This window comes from Ictalurus furcatus, chromosome 7 (genome assembly GCF_023375685.1).
Source record: "Ictalurus furcatus strain D&B chromosome 7, Billie_1.0, whole genome shotgun sequence".
In the NCBI taxonomy this organism is placed as follows: domain Eukaryota; kingdom Metazoa; phylum Chordata; class Actinopteri; order Siluriformes; family Ictaluridae; genus Ictalurus; species Ictalurus furcatus.
Genome location: NC_071261.1, coordinates 27,175,145 through 27,196,220, shown reverse-complemented (window position 1 = coordinate 27,196,220; position 21,076 = coordinate 27,175,145). Strand labels below are relative to the sequence as shown.

The window sequence follows — 21,076 nt, the reverse complement described above, 5'->3', positions numbered from 1 at the left end:
TATTTTTATTTTACGAACGCTTTAAGTGCAGTTAATTATTTGTAATGCTATACGTGCTAATAGACAACTGCTTGAAGCCGTGGGCTGCGTCTCAGACCGCGTACTTACCGTCTATATAGTAGCTGAGATACATGTATTTCTCCCCACTACAGGCCTATAGTAGGAAAGTATGCGGTTTGGGACTCTCTTGTTCGCCGTAAAACTGCCGTGTGTGATCGTGTCCTGTCGCAAAATGCGGTGAAAACTCTCACACGACGTTCATAATGTGATTAAGGTGTTTACATGTCTGTAATACTCGTCCGTAATGCGACTAAAACAGCAGTACTCCACCTGTCTTAATTCGATTAGAGCTTAATTCGAGTATGACCTTAATTAGATGAAGGTAAGTAAAAATTGCTGTTTACATGGTAGTTTCTTAATCAAAGTATGGTCTTAATCGGGTTAAGAGTGGATTATTTAGCAAAAATGCTAAACATGAAAGAGATCGTGGATGTGGCAACAAAGATCGCCTGTTCTATACGTGCTAGATCACTTCAAAGACGGCTGTTCGTGCGCATCTGGAGAAGGCAGACTGCGACCACTCTGAGCTCCTGCTACACACTGAAGTGAGATGGCTTAGTAGGGGTAAATTCCTGCAGAGATTTCGAGAGCTCTGTCCGGAGATAAGCGAGTTTCTTTTTGCTGTTAAACATGCAGAATGCACCCAACTCAATGATGATCAGTGGCTGCTGGACCCAAGTCCAGCATTTTTAACCGATCTGACCAACATGTTAAATGAGCTTAATTTGGAGCTGCAAGGAAAAGACAAAACCGTGGTCAATATGATCAGCTCAGTTAATGCCTTTAAACGGAAAATGCAACTTCTGTCCTCAAAGCTGCAGCGCCATGATTCTGGGAACTTCCGAAACCTCGCGTCAGATCTGGAGACGCAGCGGAATTGCGGCTCGTGCGCAGTTGAACATTGCACGCTGCACGGAGCAGATTGACAGCTGTCGGTCAGAGTTTGACAGACGCTTTCAAGACTTTGCTTTACTGGAGCCAGTCGCTACATTCATGTGCTACCCATTCAGGGACAATGTTGAGGTTGATTCACTCGCATCGAAAATTGCAACGCTGTTTCACCTGAACTCGTCTGAAGTGGAGGATGAGATTTTGAAACTACAGACTGACATTCAGCTGAAGTCCAGGGATCATGGACAGTTTTGGAACTTACTCACAGGGGAAAAGTACCCAAACATGAGGAAATGTGCAATCTCCTTGACTGCATTATTTGGCTCTACTTATTTATGTGAGTCAGCCTTTTCCCACATGAAGATTATTAAGTCCAAATACCGTTCCACAGTGACTGATCATCATTTGGAGGCCTGCTGGAGGCTGGCTACCAGCAGCTACTGTCGGACTATGCAACCCTGGCTGATTCTATTCAGTGCAAGTCATCAGAGTAAGGTAATGACCAAAAATGTACTGAATTGTAGTGTGCCATAAGGGCTCATGCAGTTATGCAAGGTACATGAACATATATTGTGTGTGTATACATATTTGAAGTATACTCAGTATATATATGAGTAAATATATGTTTCGCATTTTTAGCGTAGGTAGATCTCTTTGACTGGTCATGTTAAAAGTAGCTCGCAAGTCAAAAAAGTGTGGGCACCCCTGGGTTAGATTATTAGACATCATACACATTTACCATGACTTCATGAGTATATAGTATTTTTAATAAAAAACATAATGATAACTCTCAGTTCATATGTGAAGCTCAGTACCTCAGTAAAGCCACATTCATTGCAGTTACAGTGCCCATTAATAATGGCATCCTTGGTAAATATGAACAAAGAAGGCTGTGAACAATTGTCTTTATTTTTCAACCTTTTAATCTTTTGTTAAAAAAAAAAATAAAATCACGAAAATACTCTGCTCTCATGGATATCAAACAATTGCAAACACAGCACAGGTTTATCCAAAATATATCTGTGTTAAATATAGGTGTGAAACAATTATTGCCACCCTTGTGAATTCATGTAAGAAAATTATATGTGACGTATATTCCCGTTGATATTTTACATTTTTAGTACACCTGGGTGACTACGAACAGGAAATTGTTCAACCAAGATAAATATGAGGTAACACATAGGCCAAATTCAATTAGTCATTCTTAACAATTGGTAAGACCAAGCAACATAGCTGGGATGTGCGGCAAAAGGTTGTGGAGCTTCACAAAATGGGAAGTGTCTATAAGAAAATAGCACAAGCATTGAAAATGCCCATTTCCACCATCTGAGCAATAATTAGGAAGTTCCAGTCAACTGGAAATGTTATGAATCGACCTGGAAGAGGACGTGTGTCTATATCGTCTTAATGCACTGTGAAGAGGACGGTTCGAGTGGCCAAAAAATCTCCAAGGATCACAGCTGGAGAGTTGCAGAAGTTAGTTGCGTCTTCGGAGTCAGAAAGTCTCCAAAACTACAATCCGAAGTCACCTACATCACCACAAGTTGTTTGGAAGGGTTTCAAGCAAAAAGCCTCTACTCTCATCCAAAAACAAACTCAAGCGTCTTCAGTTTGCCAGACACTACTGGAACTTCAAATGGGATCGGGTTCTATGGTCAGATGAAACCAAAATAGAGCTTTTTGGTAATAAACACCAGAGGTGGTTTTGGCACACACGGAGAGGTAGACTTATGGAAAAGTACCTCATGCCCACGGTTAAATATGGTGGTGGCTCTTTAATGTTTTGGGGCTGTTTTTCTGACAGAGAACCTGGACATTTAGTTAGGATACATGGCATCATGGACTCTATCAAATATCAAGAAATATTGAATGAAAACCTGACTGCCTCTGCCAGAAAGCTTCAAATGGGCTGTGTTTGGATCTTACAGCAAGACAATGATCCAAAACATACATTAAAAAATAAAAACCTGTGGGGTGAACTGAAGAGTAGAGTCCACCAGAGTTTGAAGGATCTGGTGTGATTCTGTATGGAGGAACGGTCTCAGATCCCTTGCCATGTATTCTCCAACCTCATCAGGCATTATAGGAGAAGACTCTTGTCTGTTATCTTGTCAAAGGAGGTAGCACAAAGTATCAACTTAAAGGTTGCCAATAATTGGTGCACACCTATATTTAACAAAGATATTTTTATATAAACCTGTGTTTTGTCTGCAATTGTTTATCCATGATATGTGATAAACAAGATATGTGATTTTAAATGATTTTAATGATTACACATTTTAAATGATTAGCAGTTAAGACATGAAACATTATTGTGGTTTGGTTTCTGTTCTAGCTGAGCGGTGTGAGAAATGAAGAAATGCTGTCATTCACATTCTCAGTAATGCCAAAATTAAAACAGCCACACATGCATGTTCTCACTCTAGTTTCTGTGGCAAACACTAAAAGCACTCAGTGAGCTCAAGGTCCTGGTTCACTATGGTCATTAAAAATCCCAGGACACTTCTTGTAAAGAGTAGGGGTGTAACCCTGGTGTCCCGGTGAAATTCCCTCATTGGCCCTTATCTATCATGGCTCCCTAATAATCTCCATCTCTGAATTGGCTACATCACTCTCCTCTCCTCTCCACCAATAGCTGGTGTGTAGTGGGTGTTCTGTCGCATCATACACACTGGTGGTGGTTGAGAAGATGGTAGTCTTGTTGAGATCAATCATGAACCTGAGTGAAGAAGCAGAGGAACTGTACAAGTTCAAGAGTTGAATAAAGTTATGTTCTGCAAATTGTTGTTATAATTTCTGGGTTCACATGAAAAGAGCACATCAACTTTGACCAGAAGGGAAGTCTTTCTCTCTTTCTCTCTGTGGGTAAGAACACAGGAAGTGTAGTGGCTTTAACACAGACCACTGATCAGTCAGTCCTTCATCAGTGTGACAGGATGGAGCTCCGTCCACTCCGTGTGATGATCTGTGAGTAAATGTTTTCTTTGTGTCTTCGTTAGAGTGAGTGGCGGCTTAAAACAATACGTTCAGATGAAGTCTAATGTCCTGTGTGGTGAGGTTAATATGTGATTAGAACATTTTCGTAAGAGTCTCTGATATGATTGTTGGATCAGTGTACATCCATATCTGTTGTGTGCGTTAGTTCATTTGAGTTGAGCCCTTGTGAAAACTTTTTTTTATTTGGTTACTGAGGTTAAGGTAAGGGTTACATTTATAAATAAAATAGTATCAATTAGTTGCATTAATAATGATATCAGTGGGAGTGTACAGTACAGTCCCCTCTGAAACTATTGGAACGGCAAGGTCTATTCATTTGATTCTGCTGTACACCAAAGACATTTGGGTTTGTGATCAAAAGATAGATATGAGACAAGAGTTTAGGATTTCAGCTTTTATTTCCTAGTATCTACCAATTGGGTGGTCTGAAAGAAGTGTGCTATGTTCTATGTTGTTTAACACATCTACATATAAATACCAGGAAACAGAAGCTGAAATTCTAACCTCTCTTCTCCTTTCCATCTTTTGATCTCAAACCCAAATGTCTTCAGTCTGCAGCAATAACAATAACTTGGCCTGCTGTTCCAATGGTGTCGGATGGGACTAAATATTTATTATTTTCAGCATAGTTTATGTGGATTGCTGTTAATTGGGTGTGTCCTCACTGCATCCTGTAGTGTAATGACATTAGATTAGATATACTACGTACTGGGTGTTCTAACTTTAACACTAACCCCAACCCTAACCATAGATGGATAACAGTGATGTACTGTGTCTGCAGTATTAATGATCTGTGTCTGCCGTTGGCGCATGCGTGTTACAACATGCAGTACCTAGTGGATAAAATCCAATGTGTCATTATGCTACAGACTGCAGTGACCTTTTGGTTCATTTTAGTGCATATGTGTGGAATCTAAAATCTACCATCTTCAGGATTTGTGTGTTATTTGGGGTTGTAGAGTGTCTGAGGTGACGTGGAGTTTTTTCTGAGCGTGAATCAGATTTTGGTTTGTGATATGTTCGTGGGCTTTTATCATGGATGAACATTTTCTGTTTCTTATAAGGTATGAAAGGAAGAGTACATGATCAGAGTGTTATGTTGTTACTTTTAAATAAATAAATAAAAGATAGTGTTGATAAGTTGTGCGTGAGCGTGTGTGTGTGGTATGAACTGCGGCTGCATCCGAAAAGGCATACTGTGACAGGTCTACTGCATTAGATTCAGTACCTGCTACATTAGATTCAGTACCTATTGCATTTGATTCAGTACCTATTGCATTAGATTCAGTACCTGCTACATTTGATTCAGTACCTATTGCATTAGATTCAGTACCTACTGCTTGGTCATTGATACAGTACAGTGCTGATCAGTATAAGTGGAAAGCATGAATACAAACCAGACATACTACTCGACACCGATTCTGACAGGTCTTCCGCGCCAGTCCCGTTGCATTATGGCAGAGGTTCTCAACCTTTTGTAACTAAAGCCCCCCCAAGCCTCCCCTATCATTTGGCATGCTCCCCCCCTCCATATTAGAGGTGACCAGGTATAATGATGATCTATTTTTTATATATATATATATATATATATATATATATATATATATATATATATATAAAATCTATAATCTGTTTTTGATAGATAGATAGATCAATAAATAGATAGATAATTTTTTTGCTTTTGTGTTTTTGTACTTTTTTATTACTTTTCATAACTTTCATGGTTTTAAAAAATAACTTTTATGACTTTTATAAAAGTATATAATGGACAGGTATTGAACATGAATGATATGAAATGTTTCTGAACACTATAACTACTTTGAATAGAGAACTAGGCTGTAATAACATGGACTATTTTACATGTAAAACATCTTGCATTACATTCGTCTTACATTCTAAAAACATTCACATTGGGACGAATAGGGACGAAGGGCGCGTCTCCTTATCCATGACATTGTTAAATCTCCGTCTCTCACCCAGCAAAATTTGTCTGGCCCACTTGTGGGCCACATACTTGCTTTAGTTCTAGTCCAGTATACGCCTGGGTCCCCGGCCCAAAACTGGCCCACACACTGCAAACCGACACACACAATTTCCTCCGGCCCAGATCCGGCCCACACACTGTAAAGTGAATTATATTGTTTTATTTGGCCCGGGTCTGCCCCAGACACTGTAAGACAGATCTGGCTGAGAGTCGGCTTGGTCCCCGGGCCAGATGTGGCCCAGAAACTGCTAAATGTACTTCATTTTAGTAGAGAAACTCAAATTCAACCATTTAATAAGATTAAGGGCTTTTATTAAACATTAACAAATACACTACAATATGAACATTTATTAACAACACACTTTTAAAAACAACAAAATAACAAGTAAATATATTTACAGTATATTTAAAGGCAAAAACAAATTCTCTCACACACACACACACACACACACACACACACACAGCTACCAACTCATGCACACAAAAATTCAACCACTTAAAAACATCAAGGACTTTTATAAACAATTAAAAATACAATATGAACAATATGAATTCATACAATATGAATGTAATATGAATATTTATTAACAAATGACAAAATAAGTTAAACAAATATATTTACATTTTGTAAAGAAAAGACATATAGAGAACATACAGTTGCGGTCGGAAGTTTACATACCCCTGGCTGAATCTGCAAAATCTTAATACTTTTAACAAAATAAAATTGATCATAAAAATCCCATGTTGTTGTTTATTTAGTCCTGTCCTGAATAAGCTATTTCACATAACAGATGTTTACATATAGCCCACAAGACAATAGCTGAGTTTATGAAAATTACCCCGTTCAAAAGTTTACACACCCTTGATTCTTAATACTGTGTCGTTACCTGGATGATCCACGAGTGTGTTTATGTTTTGTGAGAGTTGTTCACGAGTCCCTTGTTTGTCCTGAGCAGTTAAACTGCCCCCTGTTCTTCAGAAAAATCCTCCAGGTCCTGCACATTCTTTGCTTTTCCAGCATCTTCTGTATATTTTAGCCCTTTCCACCACAGGCTATATGATGTTCAGATCTGACTTTTCACACTGACAACTGAGGGACTCGTACACGACTATTACATAAGGTGCAAACATTCACTGATGCTCAAGACGGCAACACGATACATTAAGATTCAGGGGGGTATAAACTTTTGAACAGGATGATCACTGTAAGTTGTTATTTTATTTAAAGATCTTATTTTTTCCATTTAGTACTGCCCTTCAGACGCTAAATAAGATACTTACAAGTTTCCCAGAAGACAAAATAACAATTTACACTGATCATCCTAAACTGTGTGTGTTCATTAGCCTGTGTGTGCTACTGAGCTCGGGTTTTTCCTCATATATGACACATCGGTCTGCAGGCTGTATGTATTACTCCACAGCTTTAGTGCACAGGAGCGCCTTTCTCATGTGATACACAGAGAAGGAAGTGTGTAATCCAGCTTCAGATTATCAGATGTGGATCAGATTAAACATGAGACAGTAATGAGCAGCATAGTGACCTGAGTGAAAATAGCTTTTTCTAAACTCCATTCATTATTGAAACAGGTCGATATATTGCATTTCTTATAGCTGAAGTAAAACTAAATATAGATTTTTTGCAGTATATGACATTGTTCTCATGTGTCTTCTTAAAGAAAAGAATCAAGTCAGTGTTACATCATATTCTCTGTTCCTCTTCCCTTTTTAGTGCTTATTTCACTTATCCGAGTCGGACAAGCTCAAGGTGATTTATACATATTTTATTGCCTATGTTGTGTACATGTTGGATTTGTATTAAGGTGGAGAAGATTGTTTGCACATTGCCATGCAGAATTTAAGTTATTTACATTGACAGTGTGTGTTTGCTTTTTGACTTTTCCAGCAGAGATTAAACCAGTTCTATTAAACTTCGGTGTGTTACCACCTGAGCCACAGCCATAGACATAAATCATATGATTAAAGTGATAAAACTATTGTATTGATGTAAAGAGGAAAACTTTAATATCATCATCATTTCATGTCAACAGAAAAACCCAAACCGACTGTGAGAGTGAGTCCTCAGAGCTCCGTCTACACTGGAGACAGAGTTACTCTGAACTGTAATCTGCTGTCTAATGGATGGACTTTTCTCTGGTACAAAGATCGAGTCCAAGTAGCTGAAGACACCGACACACTCCATGATACAGTCTCTAATGCAGGAGAAACAGTGTTTCAGTGTAAAGCACGCAGAGGAAACTACGACTCAGAGCTCAGTGATCCAGTTACAGTTACAGTTAGAGGTACGTCATGGTTCTGCACTTTCACTGCATGTTTTAAGTTATTTTATTATAAGTAAAATAATAACAATTTCTTATTATATCTTAGATATTTATAAAGCATGTGAGAGCAAAAGTTAAAGTAAAGTACCGCTGAGTGTGTGTTCATCAGGAAGAGAATCTCTGTTATAAGAGATACAGACTATCAGATATCAGTGTTATGTAGGGATAATAAATCTCATGGTAGTAGAAAGATGGAAATTATAATTACACAGCACTCATGTTAATCAGACTCATAATGGTGTTTATAACTGTAACTGAAACACAGACATTAGTGCTGAAACACTCACTACAGAATATTAAATTATGATCAATATAGAAAGAATGTACAGCGTGTGTCTGATACCAGAGGCCTTAAAGCTACACTGTAAATAAATCACCTGCTTTGTCTCTATAAGTGCTGACTAATCACTTTGGAAATCATACATAAGAGACCTGGAGCCAGATCACATCAGGATCTCAAATAATTGTAGGGATTTTTTTTTTCTTTTGCTTCATTCTGCTTCCTTACCAATGACCAAAACATGGAATTATACAGAATAAAATGTGATGGCAAATAGATGGATTTAAAAAACAACAATTATTTATTTTAAAATTCTCAATCACCTGTTCATTTTATTAAACAATTCTGAATAATACTTTACTATAAATACATCTAACACAATACCAAATGATTATAATCAGGATCTGTAGAAGACGCTGGATTTTTTGGTGCAAGTGGTTATAACTTTTCCAAAACATTTTTCAGAGTTCCATGTGTAATGTTACATTCTTTTCCAAAATCTTCTAAACTCTCTACACTCATGAAAAACAATCAATCAAAAGTATACTAATTATTTCAGGACATATTTTATTATCTTTGTACAGCGCTCCCAAAACCTGTGGTGTCCATAAATCCTGATGAACAGGTGTACAGAGGAGAGACTGTCACTCTCAGATGTGACATACAGGATGAAGAGGACTCTGACTGGATCTACAGCTGGTATAAAGATGGTTCTGGTGTCAGTAGTGAACAGGAGTACAGAATCAGTAGTGCTGAAACATCTCATGCAGGTAAATACACCTGTAGAGGAAGAGAGAGAGGAGGCTCACACTCCTCACACACCAGTGATGCTGTTACACTGACTGTATCAGGTGAGTGTGATCATCTCTTCAGTACTCATTAACCTCAGGTTCACCTCAGCACTCAGTACTGGTGTAGATTAGAGCTGCACAATATGCATACAAAGTGTGATATGCAGTAAAGATGTTGGACTTTGAGATGATGATGTGAAATGCAGTCGATGAAGACTAAAGATGTGATTTTTATTTATTTGCTGACTCAATGTGCTGCAAAATGCTGAACATGAAAATGTCCCAGGTTTATCCAATAATAAATAATATTAATGGCAATATGTCTCTTCTTTTATTATTATTGCATTAAGTGTTAAATGAAATAATAAAATGCATTCTGCTGGTTCAAATATTTTCTATTGAAGGATGTTTTAAATAACAGTCAAACATAATGCAGTACATTTTGTCTTTACACTTTTTCTTGAATAAGAGAACAATGTACTTCCCATTAAATCTACTCTCACAAAAACTAAAGTACTTTGATAAATACCATAAAATATTTTGATAGATATTCATGAATAATCTGTCTGTGACAGGAGTCTTTACAGTGTATCAGTAATAGTGTGTTTGTCTGTAGTAGTCAGGCCCGGAGTGGGAGAATTCCCAGAAGGCCGCTCTGTTCTTTCATAAACAGGGCGGCAGACTCGCCCGCTTTCTATACGTTTTCACACACACACACTTATGAAGATGAATTCATTAAGAGTGTGTATTTATGCCCCACTCATAAAGTACATTTTGAAAAAATTAAAAACCTTTTAAACTTCAGTGTGTTTGTTCAATTATGAACAATTTATTTTGTTCATAATTATAGTCATAGAGCTGCACAATATACATACAAAGTGTGATATGCAGTAAAAATGTTGGACTTTGAGATGATGATGTGAAATGCAGTGACGACTAAAGATGTGATTTTTATTTATTTGCTGACTCAATGTGCTGCAAAATGCTGAACATGAAAATGTCCCAGGTTTATCCAATAATAAATAATACTAATGGCAAATTATCTTATATGTTTTAAATAACAGTCAAACATAATGCAGTACATTTTGTCTTTACACTTTTGCTTGAGTAAGAGAACAATATACTTCACATTAAATCTACTTTTTACAGTAGAGTCTTTACAGTGTATCAGTAATAGTGTGTTTGTCTGTAGTAGTGATTAGTGTGTTAAACACTCTGAGAGCAGAACATGAACAGTTAACATCCTGAACTGTGTGTTTCATCTCCAACTGCAGAAAAACCTAAACCTGAACTCACACCAAGTCGTGAAGGAGCTGTACTGAAAGGAAACTACGTGACTCTGTCCTGTACACTGAAGCTGCAGTCTGCTGGATGGAAGTTTTACTGGATCAAACCCACACAGAGCACTGAGACTGAGACTGAAACTGAAACAGATTACTACACTAAAACATACAGTGCAGTTAGAGTCTCTGATGGAGGTCAGTACAGGTGCAGAGCTGGAAGAGGAAACCCAGTCTACTACACACACTACAGTGATGCACTCTGGGTAAATGTTACTGGTGAGTAAAAACAGGTTGCAAAACACTGCCTCTTCTTAACACACTTTATATATTATTACATACGTATACACTGCATCATCACTAAGTACTTATGTATATAGCAGTTGTCAAATCCAACTGTATATTATTGAAGTGTGTTTGTATTTGGGTTAATAATAAAACAAAAATAAAATATTAAAATTAATAATAAAATTGTGTTTCTGTAGAAAGTCCTAAAGCTGTGGTGACCATAAAGCCTGATAAACATGTGTTCAGAGGAGAGACTGTGACTCTCAGATGTGAAATGCAGGGAGGAGGAGACACTGAGTGGAAATACAGCTGGTATAAGAAAGATTACACACTCTACCCCACAACACAGGAGTTCAGCTTCAGCTCAGTTATAAATGATGACAGTGGTAAATACACCTGCAGAGGGAGGAGAAGCAGTGACTCTCAGAGCTCAGAGATCAGTGATGCTGTTGCACTCACTGTATCAGGTGAGTGTGTGAATTTGTTTCATCTTATCATTAATTATATATAATAAGATTATCACTCTGTATGATTTTATTTATTTTATTTATTTACATTTGTTGTCCATCAGATGCAGCAGAGGCAGTAGTGAGTGTGTCTCCACTGCGCTGGCTGACTGAAGGAGACTCAGTGACTCTAAGCTGTGAGGTTAAACACTCCTCTACAGGCTGGACGTTCAGCTGGTACACAGAGGTTCCCTCCAGAGACAGTCAGGGTTCCCTCAGGTACAGTACAGCGCTCCTCTCAGACAGCAGCAGAGGATCTGGAGGCTCCTACACTCTCAGTCCTGTTACTGTGAATCACAGAGGAGTTTATATGTGCAGAGCAGGGAGAGGAGAACCAGTCTTTCACACACAGTTCAGCAACCTACAGCCACTGTGGATCACTGGTGAGGAAATAAATCAACAATAGAGTTGAGTTGGAGTGTAGCAAATGTACATTTATTAATATTAAGTGTTGTATATGTGCTAATGTGTTGTGTAATAACTGTTTATATTTAAACTCCTTAGTGAGGAATGTGTAAAGCAGCTGTATAAGCACCTGATAGTAGATTTTTATTCAGATATCATTGTCTAATCAAAGCAAGTGTTAGTCCTGTGGTAATTTTAATGTTACACATGTTTACTAAACTGTACACTGACATTAACATCATGATAAAATACATGTTAATTTTCAGAATAAGATCTGAATTACAATGTGTGTGTTTCAGGTGAATCTCCTCCAGTGTCTCTGATCATCAATCCCAGCAGAACTCAACACTTTACTGCTGACTCTCTCTCACTGAGCTGTGAGGACCAGAGTGACTCTACTGGATGGACAGTGAGAGGATACACACACAGTGAGACAGTGTCTGATTGTTCATCAGTTTCAGGATCTACATGTAACATCAGCTCCCTCTCTACATCACACACTGGAGTTTACTGGTGTCAGTCTGAATCTGGAGGACGCAGTAATCCTGTCAACATCACACTGCACAGTGAGTCTTCAATGTTCTCATCAGTAATAGATGTACAATATACAGGAATAAAGATAACACTTTTATAATCTACTGAATTGTTGAAAATAAATTATAATATTGTTATAAAGAAACTGAGTGCAGTTTCTGGGGTGACACAGATTTGATGTTTTTATTCAGTCGATTCTAACAAAAGACCAACAGATAGCGCTGTGTTCAGGGCTGCAGAGATCTGAGACACAGAGGTTTATACACACATCTGCACACAAAGATCAGACTCAGAGAATAAAAAAGAGGAAAAAAGAATACAGAAAGATGAGACCTTTTGGATGTCAATATCACCTTTACCACTAGCATAAAGAAAAAGGTAGACAGAGTTGAGCAAGACACACACACACACACACACACAAAGCAGGAGAGAGAGAGAGAGAGAGAGAGAGAGTGAAGGCATAAATACATTAGATTTACATAAATAAAACTATTATCCCCATATAGAAGTTAGACTGCAGAAGGTAAACCTAAAAAAATCTTCTCTCAATGTTTTAACAATAAAAATATAAACAAAAATAAGAAATAAGAATAACTCATGAAGACTAGTTTAGTTTCAGGATGTTAAGAATATTACAGTGAAAGCTGCTTTCACATCTGAATGTTACTGATAAAACTGGCATTTAAGCATATCTTCTCCTTCACACATGAAGACTCTATGAGCGCTGCACTGTGTACACTCTCTCTGATATCTACCACTGATTTACTGTAGCTCTCTGTGTTAAAATCATTACTGTATTTTACACACTTTCTGATTTCAGTGTCTTCTTTCTCTTTCCTACAGATGGTCATGTGATCCTGGACAGTCCTGTCCATCCTGTGACTGAGGGAAATCCTCTGACTTTACATTGTTTATCTCGCAACTCAAAGACTTCAGCTTCTGGTGTTGATTTCTATAAAGATGGTTCAGTCCTGCAGAAGAAGACTACAGGAGAGATGACCATCAGTACTGTCTCAAAGTCAGATGAAGGTTTCTACCACTGTAAACACCCAGAGAGAGGAGAGTCACCGAAAAGCTGGGTTTCAGTCAGAGGTGAGAAACCTTGAGAGAATTTCTTTTTATTTGATTCTCTTTTTATTAACAAAGTTTATATGCACAGTGTTTTCAGTCAGCTTTCAAAGTATTTGATTCCCTTTGTAACAATAACATTTAATTGTTAATTGTACAAGATGGCGGCGCGCACAGTCGCAGCGGCTCACGGCTCTCCTTTTCAGTGCTCTTTTTTGTTGTTTTTGTATTATTTCTTTATTACTTGTTTGTGTATTATCGGTTCTGCGAACATTCGCTATACAAGCAAGAACCTTATGGATATTGGGGACCAACACCGAATACCTATTTCGAGAGTCTTTCATCACACGCACAACATCCCAGACGGCATAGCGAGATAGCCGGGCTCTCCGTGGATTGTTGTCGGGTCCAGAAGGCGGCGCAGACGGAAGAGGGAGAGGAAGCAGACGAGGGGATGCAGGTCTGGTGTTATGTTAAGGCTAAGAAAACAACCACACAAGCCACCTCTACCGAGCCTGTTTCTCTCCAATGCCAGATCCCTGGTGCATAAAATGGACGTTTTGGAATTACAACTAGCTGGAAATCGCTACGTTCGTGATTGTTGTGTTTTAAATTATTACTGAAACCTGGCTTCATCCGAGGATACCTGATGATAGCATGCAGCTAGCAGGTCGTACTTTGCTCCACTGGGACAGGACTGAGGACTCCGGTAAGGGCGGGGGCTCTGTATGTATGTGCATGAGAACTGGTGTAATAACGGAACAATGATAGATAAACATTGTTCCCCTGACCTCGAGTACATGTCTGTAAGATGTCGGCCCTTTTTTCGACCGAGAGAGCTAACAGTAGTGATTATCACGGCTGTGTATATTCCACCTGACGCCAATGTGTACATGGCGCTCTCTCTCCTGTTGAACACCATAAACGAACAGCAGCGGGCTTACCCCGACGGTGTTCACATAAGTGCAGGAGATTTTAATAAGGCGAACTTGAAGACTGTACTCCCGAAATTTTATCAACATGTTAAGTGTTTTACTAGAGGGGCGAACACTCTGGATCATGTTTACTCCAACATTAAGCATGCGTATCGAGCCATACCTCTCCCCCACCTCGGCCAATCAGACCATCTCTCCCTCCTGCTCTCCCCTACCTACAACCCCCTCAGACGCAGTGTCACGCCCACTACAAAGACTGTTACCACCTGTCCTGACGATGCATTCTCCAAACTTCAGGACTGCCTCGAACAGACAGACTGGGACTTATTTGAACATCAGGAGCTAGAAACATTAACAGGAACGGTGCTGGACTATATCAAGTTCTGTATCAGAAATGTGACTGTGGACAAAAACATTCGGGTTTTCCCAAACCAGAAACCTTGGATGACTAAACAGGTCCGCACACTCCTCAGAGCCCGTGACGCTGCCTTCAGGTCTGGTAATAGAGCTCTGTATAGAGCCGCTCGTGCCAACCTGAAAGGTGGTAGTAAGGAAGCTAAGGCGGACCATAAGAGGAGCATAGAATCCCACCTGTCCAGTAAAAATAAACGGGAGGTGTGGCAGGGCATACAAGACATCACAAACCACAGAGGCCGCAATGCGACAACAGGAGACCTGAGTGCGATTCTGGCAGAAGAGCTAAATTGCTTCTTTGCTCGCTTTGAAACATCACAACAACAGCACTCATCTGCTCCAGCCTTACCTCCACCCTCATCTGGCTCGCGCACCAGTCCAGCCCTGCCTCCATCCCGTCCTGGTTCCTGCACCACTCTACTTACAGTGAGGGAACATGATGTTAGACGGGTGTTTCTGGCAGTGAACCCCAGGAAGGCAGCTGGCCCAGACGGAGTACCTGGTAAGGTGCTCAGATCGTGTGCCCACCAGCTTGCCCATATCTTTACCAGAATCTTCAACCTCTCCCTGGCCCAAGCAGTCACCCCGCCCTGCCTAAAATCAGCCACAATCATTCCAGTGCCAAAGAAGTCTCCCACCACTAGCCTAAATGATTATCGTCCTGTGGCCCTCACTCCAGTTATGATGAAGTGCTTTGAGAGACTGGTTCTTCAGCACATCAAGGACTACCTCCCCCCAGACTTCGATCCTTATCAGTTTGCATATCGCGCAAACAGATCCACAGGGGATGCTATCGTCGTAGCTCTCCACTCCGTGTTGAGACATCTAGAGCAGCAACAGAGCTACGTCTGTATGCTTTTTGTGGATTATAGTTCGGCTTTTAATACAATCATTCCGGATATTCTCATCACCAAATTGGTCACTCTTGGCCTCACGTGTGCCTGGATAAAGGACTTTCTCACTCACCGGTCTCAGACAGTGAGACTCGGACCCCACCTCTCCTCCACTCGCACGTTGAGCACCGGTTCTCCACAGGGCTGTGTGCTGAGCCCCCTCCTGTACTGTCTCTACACGTCCGACTGTAGTCCGGTCCACAATAACAATCTTATCATCAAGTTTGCTGACGACACCACAGTAGTCGGACTCCTCTCAAAGGGAGATGAGGTAGCCTATAGAGAGGAAGTCCTGAACTTGGCGGCCTGGTGTTCAGAGAACAATCTGGCTCTAAACACTAAGAAAACCAAGGAGATCATTGTGGACTTCAGGAAGCACAACACTGAGCTAGCCCCCCTTTTCATCAATGGTGAGTGTGTGGAGAGGATCCACACCTTCCGGTTTCTTGGCGTCCTTATCTCTGCAGACGTCTCCTGGACAGACAATATCACAGCGGTTATTAAGAAGGCTCAAAAGCGGCTACACTCCCTGAGGGTTCTCAGGAAGTACAATCTGGACCCCAATCTGCTGCTGACCTTCTACCGCTCGTCCGTCGAGAGCCTGCTGACATACTGTATCACTGTGTGGTACGGTAGCTGCACCGCGCAGACAGGGAGAGACTTCAGAGAGTAATAAGAGCAGCACAGAAGATCATTGGCTGCCCTCTCCCCTCCCTGATGGATATTTACACCTCCCGTTGCCTCAGCAGAGGAAAAACCATCATTAAGGACAGCTCTCACCCTGGCTCTGATCTGTTTAATCTGTTGCCCTCAGGGAGACGTTACAGGTGCATCAGAACAAGGACTAATAGATTTAAGAATAGTTTTTCCCCCAAAGCTGTAACCATTCTAAACACATACATGTACTGATTTCACAGTATAGGTATAATAGTGTCTCAGAACTGTGCATTTTATAGTATCCCCCCCCCCCCCCCCCCCTACTATTTATTACTTATTTATTATTTATTATTTACTCTTTTCGTGTGGTTATATTTTTTTATTTTATTTTTATTCTATTCTTTCTTGGTAATTTTTATGTACATGTTGGCACGGAACAAAAAGGAGTGGCTCTTAATTTCATTGTACATGTGTATAGTGACAATAAAAGGCATTCATTCATTTAATGTTATTAATGTCTGAATCTGGAGGACGCAGTAATCCTGTCAACATCACAGTGCACCGTGAGTCTTCAATGTTCTCATCAGTAATAGATGTACAATATACAGGAATAAAGAGAACACTTTTAAAATCTACTGAATTGTTGAAAAGAAATTATAATATTGTTATAAAGAAACTGAGTGCAGTTTCTAGGGTGACACAGATTTGATGTTTTTATTCATTCGATTCTAACAAAAGACCAACAGATAGCGCTGAGTTCAGAGCTGCAGAGATCTGAGACACAGAGGTTTATACACACATCTGCACACAAAGATCAGACTCAGAGAATAAAAAAGAGGAAAAAAAGAATACAGAGAGATGAGACTTTTTGGATGTCAGTATCACCTTTATTACTAGCATAAAGGCAAATATAACTGCCCTAATGTTCAGTTAAATGTATGTGGTTAAAGAAACATTAAGTTACAGACAACTTTTCAGACTCATATCTTCACAGGAAACTTAAATGTATGATCTATAATGTATGCTTTATATATGATTAATTATAATTTATTATTATGATGATTATATCATTATTTTATTATCCATGGTATTTTTCCCTGCAGTTCTATCAGATGGAAAAGCTCCACTGTCGGTACTGAAGCTCCTCAGCAGTGCAGTAGCGGCCTCTCCGTATGTGCTGGTGACCATCATTCTGGCAGTGAAGTGTTACAGAGCTCGAAGTAAGACCTCACAGTGTTCTTCATTAGCCATAAAATTAAACCCTGACATTTAATAAGAGGCTGATTTGAAGTGTTCATGATTGTGTATTTTACAGCTGACCCTGACGAGGACAACAGACCGTACAGAGTGATAGAAGCTGAAGCATCTGTCTGAGTCTCAGGTTTTCACATTATTTTTTATCATCTAGCTTTTATATAACAGCAGCTCCGAGTGCAACAGAGAACACTGCATTCAGCCCATGGAGCTGTAACGTGATGAATGAACGACTCTGACCCGAACACTCGAGAGCTGAACTAATCATTTCTGTTTCCAGGGAACAGACGTGAGAAATGTGACGTTACAAAAGAAAGAACGACTCGGATCGGGAGGTGAGGTGAACTAACAGACTGTATAGCCTGAAGACCTAATGCTAAGCTATTAATTAATCATTTCTGTTGCTCATAATTTGGCCTTGGCTGCAATAGCCTATATTTTATTTTTTATTCCAAATGTGATCGTTTGTGCAAGTACTAGATGTGTTGGTGAATTTAACATGTAACATTTTAATTATATTCTGCTGAAATGAAAGAAATGACTTGAAAAAAGATTTGTTCATTTTGCTGAAGGAGATTCAAAGATCCGAGTCAGTAAAATGGTCCGAACTTCCCATCACTACTGCTCACTGCAGAGCCAAATAGATGGAGCTGGACATCTAGCTCCACCTCTCTTGATCTAGTCTAGATCTCTATGGATGTAGTGAAGCACCGCTCATTTCTCCACCTACTGGCTGTTAACGTTATCAAGCCCTTCATTAGATCAAACTTACCTAATGGGGAAAAAATGTTGATTGTTAATGCACGAAGGTTAGGTCAAAGTAACCATGAGACTTGCATGGAACTGGAGATGCTGTCATAGCTAATATTGCCTTACCTTTCTTTAACATTTTTCATGATTTCATGATTTTTCTGCACTGTTTCTATGACAAACTGCATGACTAGACTACCTTCTTTTTTCCCCACTGTATTAAGGCTATGTAAGCTATTTGTGAATTTCCTAAGTCATATGTGATTCATTAATGTAATAAAGTGTGCTCCTAATATGCTCTTTGCTTTTAAACATGGGAACTGAGTTACCCTTGCAGGTGTGATAAATAAATAAATAAATAAAATGATCACCTATCTGCTTGTCATCTCTTTTGTTGCTTTTAAATGTACACTTAGGGTCTCCCCCTCATGAAAGAAAAATGAATGCATGTACAACAAGAGTATCATTGTGAATATAATTTAGATGGAAATATGTGAATATAATGTTGGATGGACTCAGTCCACATGTGATTGTCTTCATCAAATGGTAATAAGTGTCACGAATCGTGACGGAGCAGAGATAGGACGGATGCAAGTGCAGGATGAACAGTTGTTTATTTGAAAGAGAGACAGGCAGACAAATCCAAAACGTAATCCACAAACATGCAAGAGGTCAGGCGATTGGCAAACAGGCATACACGGGGCAAGGCTGGAATCTAGGTCGTGGTCACGGAAAACAGGGTCGATAAACAAAACGAGAAACGAACTATGACGAGGGACTGGAAGCGGATAATCCAGCGCGAACTAACTCTAAACATGGACTGTGACTATGATACGAACTAAACTAACTCTATGACATTAATCTTCCGCGTTGTGTGCTGGGAGGCGCGCGGTATACATGCGGACATGATCAGCGTCTAAACCGCTAGCAGCTGAGAGCAATACAGACCCACGTGAAATCCCAGCCAATGACAGAACAGGGAGGAGACATGACAGAAACATAAACAAAACACACGTGTCCAGATGTCACTACGGTCAACAACGGAAAAGCGCGCTTAGAGCACGCTGCTTCAAGGGGGAATCATGACAATAAGCAACTTGTCTTGTAGTCTGAACCCAGCCATGTGTCACACTAAAGAACAAAACAAGAGGACGTGTGCTCTGAGACTGGCAGAAAGGCAACCAACTCCATGAACATTTGGTAGTAGACTGGGAGTGTTACTTAATTTACAATTTATTAGTCACATACTCCACTGCCCTCAAGTGTTGCTGAATTTATTTTATTTCTATTCAGCTTTATTAGCTAAATGTACATCTAACATAAAAATCAATCTTCCCTCTAGGAAAAAAAATATAATATGATAAAAGATACAAAATAAAATTTTAGTATATTAGATTTCAAGAACACATTTTTTCCCCACAAAACTTTAATGGGTTAAAAAAAAAAAACATTTTACAAAACCTAAAACTACACGTAAAAACAATATTTTCACAGATCTACCCCACTAATTAACTTGTTAGCGGTGAGGGTTGTGCAGGCAAGACACATGAATATTTCTTTTATCGTATATTTCCTCTAATCTCTCGAAGGTGAAAAGGAAGGGAGCCCGGATTTTCTCTTCGTCCATTTCACTTTCATAAAAAATAGTGTTGATAAACAGGTCCTGCATTGTGATGGCCAACAAGGCATCATCCTCGTTCATCCTCATGATCCGTGGTAAGTGAACTTTCCCAGCAAAGTGGAGTCTGTTCTCCTCCACCCACTCACAGGCAAGCAGAGTCTGTTTCATCACCGCCGAGTCCTTTGTACAAAAAGATAAGACATTTCAATAAACATGTAATTAGTCAAGTGCTGCTCAAACACTTTTATGAAACAAGAAAGGTAATTACATAAACAAACAATAGTCAAACAATACATAAACATTCCCTGTATATACATGGATTCTCTGTGTTGGAGTGACCTCCATGAGGTCTGGCATAGATGGGGTGACCTCCATGATGTCTAACACAGATGGGGTGACCTCCATGATGTTTAGCTCCAGTAAGATTGTTTGTTTGGTGACTGACTGTTGAACTTGACTTTGAAGAAAAAGTGACAAAACAGTAAAAAAAATTTCCAGTGTACATTATTTTTTATTTATTACAAATGACCTGCATACTGGGAATGCACATAATGGACATCTTCATCCAAACTATAGTTATGTGTATCATACCTTGCCAGAGGAAATGCCTGTAGTAACTGATGGCACCACCACCTCCTGATTACAGGCATGTCAGACTGATAAACGATGACAATTGAAAATCTTAATCATAAAATTTTAGTTGTGTTTACAGTCCTTTTTGCTGAAAAAAATAAACATAAATTGATAAAAACTCACAGCTGAAAAATCAAAGGGCTTTGCAAGGGTCACATACAGGGTGTACTGAAATACAAAATCAAAACTCTGATGTTATATTAACAAATGCAGTGTTTAGCACACGCAGAGACAATGGCATAGCAATTATATGACCACTTACCATCAACATAAATATCCCACAGTCCGTCCCTCCAAGCTGAAGTGGTGTCCCTGTTAATTAAGAGTGGAATAATACCAGATACTGTACATACAGTCTATAGTGTACTGTGAATGTAGTATATGATGACACTCCACTGCTGATAATAATGGTTTACATGCAAAGAAGTTAAAAGCTGTACCTCACAGTCTCTCAGTAAAGACATAGTCCATAATAAAACAATAATACAATACATTT

The 21,076-nt window shown here is 39.4% G+C and overlaps 2 protein-coding genes across 2 annotated transcripts in view; one reads left to right on the top strand and one right to left on the bottom strand.

The window, feature by feature from the left end:
• LOC128610718 (carcinoembryonic antigen-related cell adhesion molecule 5-like) overlaps positions 1-19,028 on the top strand; it is a 34,320-nt gene extending 15,292 nt beyond the window's left edge. The window contains exons 5-13 of the mRNA XM_053630135.1: positions 7,981-8,232; positions 9,136-9,402; positions 10,617-10,901; positions 11,108-11,377; positions 11,482-11,799; positions 12,121-12,387; positions 13,199-13,447; positions 17,426-17,542; positions 17,638-19,028. Coding sequence (XP_053486110.1) covers positions 7,981-8,232; positions 9,136-9,402; positions 10,617-10,901; positions 11,108-11,377; positions 11,482-11,799; positions 12,121-12,387; positions 13,199-13,447; positions 17,426-17,542; positions 17,638-17,696 — 2,084 coding nt within the window. The 3' untranslated portion in view covers positions 17,697-19,028. The remainder of the gene's footprint in view (positions 1-7,980; positions 8,233-9,135; positions 9,403-10,616; positions 10,902-11,107; positions 11,378-11,481; positions 11,800-12,120; positions 12,388-13,198; positions 13,448-17,425; positions 17,543-17,637) is intronic.
• A 402-nt stretch (positions 19,029-19,430) lies between these two features.
• si:dkey-3n22.9 (uncharacterized) lies at positions 19,431-20,602 on the bottom strand. The gene is made up of 3 exons (XM_053629619.1): positions 20,539-20,602; positions 20,263-20,404; positions 19,431-20,127 (listed from the first exon to the last, which is right to left on the bottom strand). The coding sequence occupies exons 1-3, from the start codon at positions 20,595-20,597 to the stop codon at positions 19,843-19,845; spliced, it is 486 nt and encodes a 161-aa protein (XP_053485594.1). The 5' UTR covers positions 20,598-20,602; the 3' UTR covers positions 19,431-19,842.
• Positions 20,603-21,076: the final 474 nt, after the last annotated feature.

Excerpts from the sequence above, each read along its gene's own strand:
- si:dkey-3n22.9 (XM_053629619.1), bottom strand. The coding sequence starts at position 20,597 with ATGCCTGTAATCAGGAGGTGGTGGTGCCATCAGTTACTACAGGCATTT. Across the intron at positions 20,405-20,538 it reads CAGGCATTTCCTCTGGCAAG|TCAAGTTCAACAGTCAGTCA; the intron begins GTATGATACACA and ends TTTTCTTCAAAG. Across the intron at positions 20,128-20,262 it reads CTCCAACACAGAGAATCCAT|GACTCGGCGGTGATGAAACA; the intron begins GTATATACAGGG and ends TTTTGTACAAAG.